The sequence below is a fragment of the Gallus gallus genome, chromosome 12 (genome assembly GCF_016699485.2).
Source record: "Gallus gallus isolate bGalGal1 chromosome 12, bGalGal1.mat.broiler.GRCg7b, whole genome shotgun sequence".
Taxonomy (NCBI): Eukaryota; Metazoa; Chordata; class Aves; order Galliformes; family Phasianidae; genus Gallus; species Gallus gallus.
The window spans coordinates 3,049,099-3,061,338 of NC_052543.1; the positions used below are offsets into that span (position 1 = coordinate 3,049,099).

The 12,240-nt window shown below is 58.2% G+C and overlaps 3 protein-coding genes across 6 annotated transcripts in view; 2 read left to right on the forward strand and 1 right to left on the reverse strand.

The window, feature by feature from the left end:
- LOC101747452 (serine/arginine repetitive matrix protein 2-like) overlaps positions 1–12,240 on the forward strand; it is a 500,571-nt gene that overhangs the window by 123,831 nt on the left and 364,500 nt on the right. The gene's annotated exons all lie outside the window — the stretch shown is intronic.
- Positions 1,687–3,552, reverse strand: LOC121106640 (PHD finger protein 7-like). Of its 4 annotated transcripts, XM_040646573.1 has the most exons (5): positions 3,057–3,552; positions 2,676–2,800; positions 2,319–2,481; positions 2,116–2,222; positions 1,687–1,897 (listed from the first exon to the last, which is right to left on the reverse strand). In XM_040646573.1, exons 1-5 carry the CDS (start codon positions 3,174–3,176, stop codon positions 1,780–1,782), a joined length of 633 nt encoding a protein of 210 aa, XP_040502507.1. In that variant the 5' UTR covers positions 3,177–3,552; the 3' UTR covers positions 1,687–1,779. The 4 variants fall into 4 exon arrangements, with proteins under 4 accessions (XP_040502507.1, XP_040502505.1, XP_040502506.1 ...); XM_040646571.1 differs by having other exon boundaries at positions 2,116–2,481; XM_040646572.1 differs by lacking the exon at positions 1,687–1,897 and having other exon boundaries at positions 1,915–2,222.
- LOC121106684 (PHD finger protein 7-like) lies at positions 10,042–11,982 on the forward strand. The gene is made up of 5 exons (XM_040646780.1): positions 10,042–10,401; positions 10,592–10,754; positions 10,851–10,957; positions 11,118–11,231; positions 11,382–11,982. The coding sequence occupies exons 1-5, from the start codon at positions 10,253–10,255 to the stop codon at positions 11,980–11,982; spliced, it is 1,134 nt and encodes a 377-aa protein (XP_040502714.1). The 5' UTR covers positions 10,042–10,252.

The following is a 12,240-nucleotide window of genomic DNA, read 5'->3' on the forward strand; positions in this document are numbered from 1 at the left end:
CCTCGTTGCCCTTCTCTGGACCTGCTCCGGTACCTCCATGTCCTTCTTGTACTGAGGTGCCCAAAACTGAGCACAGTACTCGAGGTGAGGCCTCACCAATGCCGAGTACGGGGCAGGATGACTTCCCTCGTCCTGCTCACCACACCATTCCTGACACAAGCCAGGACGCCATTGGCCTTCTTGGCCACCTGGGCACACTGCTGGCTCATATTCAGCCGACTGTCCAACAGTACGCCAAGGTCCCTTTCCATCAGGCAGCTTTCCAGCCACTCCTCCCCAAGCCTGTAAGGCTGCTGGGGTTGTTGTGACCAAAATGCAGGACCTGACACTTGGCCCTATTGGAACTCATACCGTTGCCCTTGGCCCATCGATCCAGTCTATCCAGGTCCCTCCGTAGTGCCCTTCTCCCCTCTGGCAGATCAACATTCCCTCCCAGCTTGGTGTCGCAGCTGTGCCAGTGCCCGAGCGCTCTTTCAGCAGAGGTGTTCTTCCTAATATCCAACGGGGACCTCCCCTGGGGCAACTTGAGGCCGTTCCCTCTCGTCCCATCGCTGTGAGCTGGGAGAAGAGGCCGTCCCCCACCTCCCTACAACCTCCTTACAGGGAGTGATGCGCAGTGCTCGGGCCTCCCCCGAGCCTCGTCTGCACTGAACAGTCCCACTTCCCTCAGCTGCTCCTCATGGGACTTTTGTTCCACACTCTTTCCTGCCCCGTTGCCCTTCCACGGACACACTGCAGGGCCTCCACATCTGTCTTGTAGTGAGAGGGGGGCCCAGTACAGAACAACAACTGCCACTGGAGTCGGGGCCAGAACCCAGCTCAGCGTGAACCGGGCTGCGGGGAGGAAGGAATGGGTTGGGTGCTGGGGGGAAGGGATCCCCGTGGTTCCAGCCCCTAAAGCTGCCCACCTCGGGAAAGGCAGAGAAGAATGAAAGCGACAGTGGCATGATGGAACTGTGTTTTATTGTGATGGACTCAGGATTTATTGTGATGGCCAGCATGTGGTGTTGCACACAGCTGCTGCCGTGGCATCACTGGGGCTGGCTGTTAAAGTAACGGGCCCGTCGTGGTACCCGGGAGCGGCTTCGCCCCTGGGCTGGCCCTCGCCGCCTGGAGCGGCTCCTGCGGCGTCTCTGGGGCTGGCTGCGGGTCTCTGCAGCCCGATGGTCGTGAGGCGAGCGGCTTCGGGTCCGGGCCCGCCCTGGCTGCTGGGAGAACAGCTCAGGCACCCGGGAACTGCTGTCTGGCCCCGATGGTGCCTGGCTGGTGGTGCCGGAGCTGCTGCTCTCCTGTCCCGCAGAGACTCGGGCTGGCTCCAGTCCCTGCTGGCTGGTGGTGTTGGGGCCAGCGCTGTCCACATTGCTGCTGGAGGCTGTAAGGGGAGACAGGAAGGTGAGCGGGTCAGATCTCCAGCCCCAGGGTGGGACAGGCTCCCATCCCTCCTGGGCCAAAGGGACTGGAGCAAGGCCTCGCCTGGCCCCAGCCCAGCAGTACGCGGCTGTTTGCCTCTTACTGGTGCCCTCTCCAGCACAGGCGTTGCACTCCCAGGTGGTGGTGCTCTGGCCCAGGTTGGAGCAGCAGCGATGGGTCCCTTGTGCAGCACAGGAGCAGCAGAGGAGCAGCTGCCAGGGCCTGGGGAAACAAACCAGAAGTGGCCGTGAGGACAAAGTGACCTGAGCCAGGGAGTGCCCGGCACAGCTCTGGTGCTCAGTCTGTGCTGCCCCAGCCTGTGGTGAGGCTGCGATCCCACGCAGAGCCCCAGAGGGCTGCTGAGGTAACTCACCCTTCTCTCTCTGCCTGCTCCCTGCCATGTGGGTAAAGGCAGTTGCTGGCATCACAGTGCCGGTGCCGAACTCCCAGGGATGCATAGCTATCACTGTCCTCCCACGTTGGTTTTCTGCCAGAGAAGGGAGGGAATGTGATGAGCACTCACTGCCCCAGGTCTAAAATGTATCCATGGAATCTCTCCCCATCCACCCTAACCCTCGTTCTGGATTCCCAATGATGCTGAGGCCCATGTTAATGGCTGCAAAGGGCCAGCCCTGCTGGGGCAGCCCCTTCCCAAGGACAGCTTGTGTGCCCTCACATCTCGAGAGCTGGCTGAAAGACACCAACCTGAATGGGATTCGGATCCCCATAGTGACCATGTCTGGAATAAACCAGTCCCTGTCTCTGCAGAGGGGGCACTGGAAGCAATAGATGCCGGCACGCAGGGCCTGTTCCTGCAGCAGAAACACGAGCAGGGTGAGCGTGAGCCGGGCCTGGTGCTGCTGAGCGCCTGCGGTGCCCACGGGATGAGGGAAGGGGAGGGCTCCTACCTGGATGCAGGCCCTGTGGAACCAGGCGTGTTGGCAGGATGGGCACACCATGGTGCTGTACGACCTGCAGTCACCCACGGACTCCATGCAGATGATGCAGGTCGTGTCCTGCGCCGGCGCTGCCTCCACTGCCTGATGCGGACGATGTACCCAGCAGAAGGACCTGTGGGAAGATGTGAGGGATGGGCAAGGTGAGAAGTGCTGCGAGGAGGGCAGAGGAGCAGGAAGGAGCCCCAGGCCTTGGCTCTGGCTCTGTCAGGCTGCTGGGAGGTGTCACAGTGCGTTCCTCACTGCTTTGCCTGGTGCTGACAGCCAAAGTGGGTTGGAGGCCCACAGGTGACACCTGGCAGCTCTTACCCGAACTCTCCAAAGTATTGGGTGATGCAGTCACCCTCCGAGGCGCAGGGGAGATGGAAGCTGCGGTCACAGCCCGCCTCTGCGCAGGTGATTGTGGCCCCGAAATTGCCACAGACGAAGCAGAGCTGGAAAGAGCAGAGAGGCCCCCATCAGCAGCAGGCTCAGGGCCTACGCAGCGGGCCCCGCACCTCTGGGCAGGGCACAGGGTGCGGGCAGGGCTGGGTGGCACTCTGCAGAGCTGCCTGGTGAACAGGGCTCGTCTGCAAGAGCAGGACTTTCTCCTGGGGCTGGTTGGAAGGGCTGGGATTGCTTCCTTGGGACCAGGCTGAGCTCGCCGTGCCTCTCCTGGCACAAAGCTCCCTGTTCTGGTCCGGTGCTCACCGTCTGCTCTGCCTGCCTCACTGTGCGTATCAGGTCTTCTTTGAAAGAACACACATTTGTGTTATCTTTCCCTGGTTGACAAAGACCAGTGGAAAATATCTGTACAACAAGAAAGAGCATGACCTTGTTACGGGCCGAAAAGACGGAACCATTCCTTGGAGGAAGCAGGCAGGAACCACAAGGGAACTCACCACACAGAAAGTATGGAAGTAGAACCCATTATCCTCATGTTTGTGCCCAAGGATGCTCGAGTCCTCATCCACTCGGCCACAGAGCACGCATGCTGGAGTGGAGAGAGTAAAAGCAGTGAGCGCCTTGCAGGGCTAGGTCCCCCTGGGGCTGTCCCAGGGGCTGCTGTGTGCCGGCCGTGCCAGCTGAGGGGCAGGGCCGGAGGCCGTGGAGGGGAAGGGGCAGTGCAGGCCCAGCGGTGCCAGCAGGCAGCCACAGCCCAACCGCGGCCCCCTGGCCAAGGAGCAGAGGGGCCCTGCCCGTGGCGGCTGTGGAGCCCCTGCGTGCCCCCACCTCCCTTCTCCACCGTAGGCAGATCCCCCAGCACCCCTCTGCCCAGCGGCGGGGAGCTGCGTGCAGGGATACTTTGCTCTCACCAAGCTCCCTCGAGCCGGCGGCCTCCTGTGTCCTCTCGGACATCATGTGCATCAACAGTGAGCTCTCACAGAGTGTCTGTCCCAGCAACACCAGGCTTTCTCCTCTGCGTGCCAACCTATGGGAGAAGCAGGACGAGGCTGAGTTAGCAGCTCAGGCCCCCGAGCGCTGGGGAACCCTCCTCCCTCAGCAGCCTCAGGCAGCCCCTTCCTCCCTGCTCACCTCACCAAGTCGCACTGAGCTCCGCCTGAGCCCCACAGCCTGAGCTCTGCTCCACACCCCATAGGTCACAATGGCTGCTCTGTGCCACCTGCTGTGGAACCTTCCCTCAGTGCCACATCCCCATGGTTCTGGAACTCCTCCATGGACGCTGACTCCCCCAGCTCCCTGGGCAGCTGTGCCAGTACCCGGCCGATGTCTGGGAGAAGTTTTGCCTAATATCTAGCTTGGAAAGCAGTGGTTGACAAGTACAGCACAGGTTGTCACATGTATTTTATGATACTTGGGTATCGCAAGCACAAGGGACCGATCAGGCACAAAGTATGTAAACTTCTAAAGCACATTTTCTGCTAAAGCTGAGAGATTTTGCAGACTAGAAAATATGCTGCTCTCATCTGCAAACTCAGAAACTGAGTTGAGGTTCGTTTCCAAATAAACTTTTACTGTGGTTCATAGCTGCGGGTAAATCAGTTCATGAAGATTCTGGGAGTTTATGAGGCCGTTCTGAGCTCTAACAGGTCCTTGCTGCCCTTTAGGGGTCAGTCTTAAGCTGAATTTATGTCAAAGAAAACTGAAAAAATGCAGGGACCCCCTCAAGCCTTTCTGCAGAGCACCCATGTTAAATGTGGGTGAGCTCTGCTGCTTTGGGTCGGAGCCGCTCCTGGGAAGGGGCTGCAGAGAGGAGCTCGCATCCATGAGTGCTCTGGATTTTCAGCCCTGGGACACGGGCTTGCTGCACTCTGAGATGACAGAGGTGCACAATGGCAGCAGTTAGCATGGAGCCACTCACCAGAAGGGTGGCATCCAGACTGCTCTGCTGCCTTGAGCACCTCTGCATTATGCTGTGTTCGCTCCAGCACCAGCCCTACCTTTGCAAAGCAACACTGTGCAGAGGCCGGGGAGGCCCAGGGACATGGAGCCCACAGGGACTTGTGCCAAAGCTCAGAAGCCTAGAAGCAAAGCTTTCCCCCATCCAACCACGAAACCTTTGCTTCTCTCATCTGAGAGGGGAGATGTGATGCCTTTGAAGTACTTTCTTCTGCATCTTCTGCTTCTTGTGCTATAAAAATAACGATCAGAATAAAAAGATATTAAAAAAGAAACACCATAAAAGGATCACATTAAGTCCTTCCCTGGCAAAGATACTTTTTAGTGTGTCAGAGACAGTTTGCTGGCAAATCTGAATGTTACTTCCCTGGAATAAGTGATCAGGTGAGTTGTTGGGAGCCAGTCACTGCTGCACATAAGAACTCAGACCAGATCTGAACCCTTGGCACCAAGCTGGTCCTGGTGTATCTATTGAGATGAAGGCAAGAGAGCTGCCTTCTAGCACCTGGGGAATGATGGATGGGATTTGAAGCACTGTATGGGGCTGGGAAAAGAGATTCTGTTTGATACGGCGTTAGGTAGATAGTACCTCTTCTCTTAGCCCTAGCCAGGTAACAAGCTGGCTTCTTGGGAACAATGCAATAAACCAGAGTGAGAACCACAGCAAAGCCGGTGTGTGCTCCCAGGTCCTCACTTCGGGGCCTCGTTAGAACTTCAGCTGAAATCATCTGACATCCAGATATCAGAGACATAAGGCACCACGTCCTGGCTGGGAAGGCAGGCTGCCTTGATGCTTAATTGCTGTCACATACCTGCCAGTCTGAGGGCTGCACCACAGGCAGCACTTCTTCTCACTCACTTTTTCCGAGGCCTAATGAATGAATACACACAGCTCGCGAGAACTGGATCCGAGCCATATTTCTGAAGGTAGAAAGGCTGCACCAAAGCAGCTCCCAGAGTAAAGCAGCAACAGCTGAATTTAGCAACATCACAGGAGCTTCTGACTCAGAGCCCATCCTGCCCGGCCATGCACACCGCCACATGTCCCAGCCCACACTTTGCCACCAGCAGCCAGCAAGCAGCATCACGTGAAGAAACCCTTCTTGCTTCGGGGCTGGAACTAAGCCATGCTTTGTGCCCCTGCTGCTGGCCAGGGCAGGAAGGCTTCAGATGGGGTCAGCTTGGGGTTCTGCTTCAAACCACTCCACTGCTGACCTCAGAGCAATCCGTCCCAGGTTTTCCCTCTTAACAAAGAGTTAAAGACCCCGCTGCCAAAATACTCCCCCTGCAACCACCTCCTCAGGCCTCCTGCCCCCGCTGTCCCTGCAGACTGGTTGCTGGGGTTTTGCACTGTATGGGCACACAAACCGTGCCCAAAGGTAGCCAGAGCGTAGTGGGCACTTCCAGTCCGGCATCCACCTGTTGCAAATTAAGTCTGACACCATCTCTGGGAGGGCCACCAGCAAGCAAGCTGGGCTCTGCTCGCCGAGCAGGGCTGTGGTGAGCTGGCAGCTCTCTCCCCCGTCACACAGCACCTAAAGCAGCCTAGGATCTGAACAGGTGTCACTTGCAACAGAGGACATCACACGTTTTCTCTCGTTTTTTTCCACATGAGAGCATCTCCAGCACAGTTTCCCAGTGGCACACAGAGGCCCAGGAGCCCCCAGCCCCGCACACAGGCAGCAGAGCATGGCCAGCACACCCTTCCCCTTGCAGTGGTGCCAGCACACGCCAGCCCCCCTGCTCTGCTCCTCTACACATGTGTCTCTCACAATATACCTCCTGATGGAACTCTTCCAAGTGCTTCGAAATGCAGACAACAGGGAGAGATCAGATAATCTTACTCCCAATCACACCAGATGTTAATTTTGAGTACCTTACAGCTGAAATCTTCTCTTTGTATTCTATACTTGGGTGTTTCGCAAAGCATTAAACATTCCTCTATAGTAGCAAAGTTGCTGGATCCCACGAAACACCTCGACCTGCTTTTTGCATGCCCTGCTCCAATTAAAGGGCCAAAGTTCTGGATAACTGCTGTCTTTGTGCACAAACTGAATGCCACCGGTCTCACCTGCTGCCTGTGGATTTTTCTGATAGGGTTTTTCATTGGATTAATTCTCCTCACATATGCCACAACTTGCTCACTTCCACTGCATTCTCCTGCCCTAGCTGCTCCCGTGCACCCAAAGGCTGCAGAACGTCACGTGCAAGCTTAAAGCAAAGGCTCTATGTAGGTGTGAAAGGAGCTGAATAATCGTAAATTGAAATTCAAAGCAGCTTCCCACTGAGGTATGAGTGAAAAGGGTTGCGTGGAAAAGCAAATCACTTGCAACAAAGTGATAGTGACATTTACGGAAGGGTTCTCAGAGCTGCTCTGTAAATCCTCTGCCGAGCACTGCAGCTCTCCCCTGGTCGGAGGACAGCAGTGCTGACCCACACCGTGCTGCGGGCCCATTGCAAGCTGCACAGCTGCAGAGGTGCAGGTGGGCTCAGGGCTGCAGTCAGCCTGCAGAAGGATGTGGAAGGATGGGCCGTGAGGTGGCTGCTTCCTTCACAACATCAGACAGGCAGCTTGCTTTCCGCTTTCCCCGTATGTGGGACAGGTGCAGAAATGAAGTTTGCTGCACTCGGCCTAAATGCTGTGTTTCCTGGGAGGGAGCAAGAAGGATGTCCTACATGGGAGAAATAGATCACCTCTTGGTTTGGACTCTGCTTCTTTCACGGGGTTTTTTTCTGCATATTGGCTCCATTGGGAGAGTTCCCATTTGCTTAACTAGGCTGGGTGTGAAGAATGTGGGAAGGCACAACATTTGGAGCGGCTTGCCCTGCTAACCTTCATTCTTTATGTACCTGAGCAGCCTGAGTTCAGAGGAGAGCTCTTGGCTCTCACAAGGGCTGGACATCCAGACTAGCTCCTGAAAGCTGTTTTGTCTGGGTGTTGTCTTTTAGGGGTAGAAAACCACACGCAGACCACAACCACATGAATACATTTCTCCTGAGGGACACAGACCCTTCGTGCTGCTAAGCCTACAGTACTTCTGGGGCAATCATATGATGCTACAATGGTGTTACGTTGGCAAGAATGCCACTGGGGCAGGTATCTGAAAATCCTGACCTATAAAAGCAAGATATAACACAGTGAGCTACCAGAAAATGTTTGAGCAGTGTATGTTACAGAAAGACTTTTATTAAACAACATCACGTTAGAAGTAAGCACTCCGTTACCCAGCACAAAAACTATTTGCACTCTTCAAGTCAGTATGACTTCAGTGAGAGCAGTCCTGAATACACATCCAAAGAAAAATCCTCATCAGCTCCTCAGTTTGTCTACATGTTTCTGGTAGCTGTGCAGGACAAGAAGAGGCACACAGTAGACCTGAATGTTCTCTACAGCTTCCTGAAAGGAGGCTGGATGGATGGGCCGAGCGCAACTGGCTGAGGCCCCAGAAGCCCAAGTGCTGGCTGCTGCTCTTTGGTCACAGCAACCCCAGGCAACACCGCAGTGCTGCAGCACCGTGCCCAGGTGCCCAAGAAAGCCCAGGGCATCCCGGCTTGTAGCAAAACGCTGCAGCCAGCAGGAGCAGGCAGCTGATCGTGCCCCCGTCGCCGGCACTGGTGAGGCCGCACCTCAGGTGCTGCGTTCTGTACTGGGCCCCCCCCTCACTACAAGACAGACGTGGAGGCCCTGCAGTGTGTCCGTGGAAGGGCAACGGGGCAGGAAAGAGTGTGGAACAAAAGTCCCATGAGGAGCAGCTGAGGGAAGTGGGATTGTTCAGTGCAGACGAGGCTCGGGGGAGGCCCGAGCACTGCGCATCACTCCCTGTAAGGAGGTTGTAGGGAGGTGGGGGACGGCCTCTTCTCCCAGCTCACAGCAATGGGACGAGAGGGAACGGCCTCAAGTTGCCCCAGGGGAGGTCCCCGTTGGATATTAGGAAGAACATCTCAGTTGAAAGAGCGGTCGGGCACTGGCACAGCTGCCCGGGGAGCTGCGGGAGTCAGCATCCATGGAGGTGTTCCAGAACCGTGGGGATGTGGCACTGAGGGACGCGGGCAGCGGGCAGCTGCGGGGGTGGACGGTGGCACTTGGTGATCTTAGAGGTCTTTGCCAACCAGAGAGATTCTGTCATTCTGTGAATGGAGCCATTTATTGCAACGAGAGGTAATCAGCAGCAAACAACCACAAAGTAAAGCCTCGAGAACGTCACGGGAACACGGAAACACTTGACTGGGATACTGATGGAGCCACAGGCCCGGCAGCATTCAGGTGTGGCCAGGAGGCTGGATGTGTGGCCCAGTGCCTTCAGCAGCACCAACACGCCGGGTTCCTGCGGGGCTGCGTCCGGCACCGGGCCCCTCACTCTGCGCTGGCTGCAGGAGCCACCGCCCTCCTGCTGGGGTGCCCTCACCCCTGTGACGTGTGATGGCGTCACCGAGGGTGTCAGAGAGGGGCCATTGTGACGCATGGGGTGTGGAGCAGAGCTCAGGCTGCGGGGCTCAGGCGGAGCTCAGTGCGACTTGGTGAGGTGAGCAGGGAGGAAGGGGCTGCCTGTTCCCCAGCGCTCGGGGGCCTGAGCTGCTAACTCAGCCTCGTCCCGCTTCTCCCATAGGTTGGCACGCAGAGGAGAAAGCCTGGTGTTGCTGGGACAGACACTCTGTGAGAGCTCACTGTTAATGCACACGATGTCCGAGGGGACACAGCAGGCCGCTGACTCGAGGGAGTCTGGTGAGAGCAAAGTATCCCTGCACGCAGCTCCCTGCCACCGGGCAGAGGGGTGCCGGGGGTCTGCCTGCGTCGGAGAGGGGAGGTGGGGGCACGCAGGGGCTCCACAGCCTCCACGGGCAGGGCCCCTCCGCTCCTTGGCCAGGGGGCCGCGGTTGGGCTGTGGCTGCCTGCTGGCACCGCTGGGCCTGCACTGCCCCTTCCCCTCCACGGCCTCCGGCCCTGCCCCTCAGCTGGCACGGCCGGCACACAGCAGCCCCTGGGACAGCCCCCGGGGGCTCCTGGCCCCGCAAGGCGCTCACTGCTGTTACTCTCTCCTCTCCAGCATGTGTACTCTGTGGCCGAGGGGATAACAACCCACCTATCTTCGGCAAGAGATATGAGATGTATGGGATGTGTTTCCATGCATTTTGTGTGGTGAGTTCCCTTGAGGCTCCTGCCAGCTTCCTCCAACCAGTGGTTCCCTCCTTTCAGCATTAACAAGACCATGCTCTTTCCTCCTGCACAGGGATTTGCCAATGGCCTCTGTCAACATGGAATTGACAATCAAAATAAAGGACTTTTCTATGTTGAACACCTCATACACACCTTGATGCAGGCAGCACAGACGGTGAGCACCAGACCAGAACAGGGAGCTTTGTGTGAGCTCAGCCTGGTCCCAAGGAAGCAATCCCAGCCCTTCCAACCAGCCCCAGGAGAAAGTCCTGCTCTTGCAGACGAGCCCTGTTCACCAGGCAGCTCTGCAGAGTGCCACCCAGCCCTGCCCGCACGCTGTGCCCTGCCCAGAGGTGCGGGGCCCGCTGCGTAGGCCCTGAGCCTGCTGCTGATGGGGGCCTCTCTGCTTTTCCAGCTCTGCTTCGTCTGTGGCAATTTCGGGGCCACCATCACTTGCGCGGAGTCGGGCTGCAACCGCAGCTTCCATTTCCCCTGCGCCTCGGAGGGCCAGTGTGTCACCCAGCACTTTGGCCAGTACAGGTAAGGGCTGCCAGGCATCACCTGTGGACTTTCAACCCCTGCTGTCAGCACCAGTCAAAGCAGTGAGGAACGTGCTGCGACAGCTCCCAGCAGCCTGACAGAGCCAGAGCCAAGGCCTGGGGCTCCTTCCTGTTCCTCTGCCCTCCTCGCAGCACTTCTCACCTTGCCCATCCCTCACATCTTCCCCCAGGTCCTTCTGCTGGGAGCACCTCCCACACCAGCCAGTGGAGACAGCGCCAACGCAGGACACGACCTGCATCATCTGCATGGAGCCTGTGGGTGACAGCAGGTCGTACAGCACCATGGTGTGCCCATCCTGCCAACACGCCTGGTTCCACCGGGCCTGCATCCAAGTAGGAGCCCTCCCCTTCCCTCATCCCATGGGCACCGCAGGCGCTCAGCAGCACCAGGCCCGGCTCACGCTCACACTGCTTGTGTTTCTGCTGCAGGGAATGGCCAAGAGTGCTGGGCTGCGCTGCTTCCAGTGCCCGCTCTGCCGCGACAGGGAGAAGTTTATTCAAGAAATGATCAACCTGGGGATCCACATCCCAGTCCGGTTGGTGCCCTTCATCCATCTCTCGAGTTGTGAGGGCACAAGAGCTGTGCCTTCCCAAGGACTGCCCCAGCAGGCCTGGCCTTTTGGTGCAGGGATGGCCTTGGTCTGTCTTAGTCTAGAGGCACTTTCAGCTCATCACATTCCCTCCCTTCTCTGGCAGAAAACCAAAGTGGGAGACCAACCGTGCCTACGCATCCCTGGGAGTTCGGCACCGGCACTGTGATGCCAGCAACTGCCTTTACCCACAAGGCAGGGAGCAGGCAGAGAGAGAGGGGTGAGTTACCTCAGCAGCCCTCTGGGGCTCTGCGTGGGATCGCAGCCTCACCACAGGCTGGGGCAGCACAGACTGAGCACCAGAGCTGTGCCGGGCACTCCCTGGCTCAGGTCGCTTTGTCCTCACGGCCACAACCCGTTGGTTTCCCAGGCCCTGGCAGCTGCTCCTCTGCTGCTCCTGTGCTGCACAAGGGACCCATCGCTGCTGCTCCAACCTGGGCCAGAGCACCACCACCTGGGAGTGCAACGCCTGTGCTGGAGAGGGCACCGGTAAGAGGCAAACAGCCGCGTGCTGCTGGGCTGGGGCCAGGCGAGGCCTTGCTCCAGTCCCTTTGGCCCAGGAGGGGTGGGAGCCTGTCCCACCCTGGGGCTGGAGATCTGTCCCGCTCACCTTCCTGTCTCCCCTTACAGCCTCCAGCAGCAATGTGGACCGTGCTGGCCCCACCACCGCCAGCCAGCAGGGACTGGAGCCAGCCCGAGTCTCTGCGGGACAGGAGAGCAGCAGCTCCGGCACCACCAGCCAGGCACCATCGGGGCCAGACAGCAGTTCCCGGGTGCCTGAGCTGCTCTCACAACAGCCAGGGCGGGCCCGGACCCGAAGCCGCTCGCCTCACGACCATCGGGCTGCAGAGACCCGCAGCCAGCCCCAGAGACGCCGCAGGAGTCGCTCCAGGCGGCGAGGGCCAGCCCAGGGGCGAAGCCGCTCCCGGGTACCACGACGGGCCCGTTACTTTAACAGCCGGCCCCAGTGATGCCACGGCAGCAGCTGTGTGCAACACCACATGCTGGCCATCACAATAAATCCTGAGTCCATCACAATAAAACACAGTTCCATCATGCCACTGTCGCTTTCATTCTTCTCTGCCTTTCCCGAGGTGGGCAGCTTTAGGGGCTGGAACCACGGGGATCCCTTCCCCCCAGCACCCAACCCATTCCTTCCTCCCCGCAGCCCGGTTCACACTGAGCTGGGTTCTGGCCCCGACTCCAAAGGGGTGCAATGTTTCCAACAC

Coding starts and splice junctions, on each gene's coding strand:
- LOC121106640 (XM_040646570.1), bottom strand. CDS start 3,176: ATGCTCTTTCTTGTTGTACAGATATTTTCCACTGGTCTTTGTCAACCA. Junction 2,801..3,056: donor TGAGGCAGGCAGAGCAGACG/GTGAGCACCGGA, acceptor TGCTCTTTCCAG/CTCTGCTTCGTCTGTGGCAA. Junction 2,482..2,675: donor CAATACTTTGGAGAGTTCGG/GTAAGAGCTGCC, acceptor ATCTTCCCACAG/GTCCTTCTGCTGGGTACATC.
- LOC121106684 (XM_040646780.1), top strand. CDS start 10,253: ATGGGGGCCTCTCTGCTTTTCCAGCTCTGCTTCGTCTGTGGCAATTTC. Junction 10,402..10,591: donor CAGCACTTTGGCCAGTACAG/GTAAGGGCTGCC, acceptor ATCTTCCCCCAG/GTCCTTCTGCTGGGAGCACC. Junction 11,232..11,381: donor GAGCAGGCAGAGAGAGAGGG/GTGAGTTACCTC, acceptor TTGGTTTCCCAG/GCCCTGGCAGCTGCTCCTCT.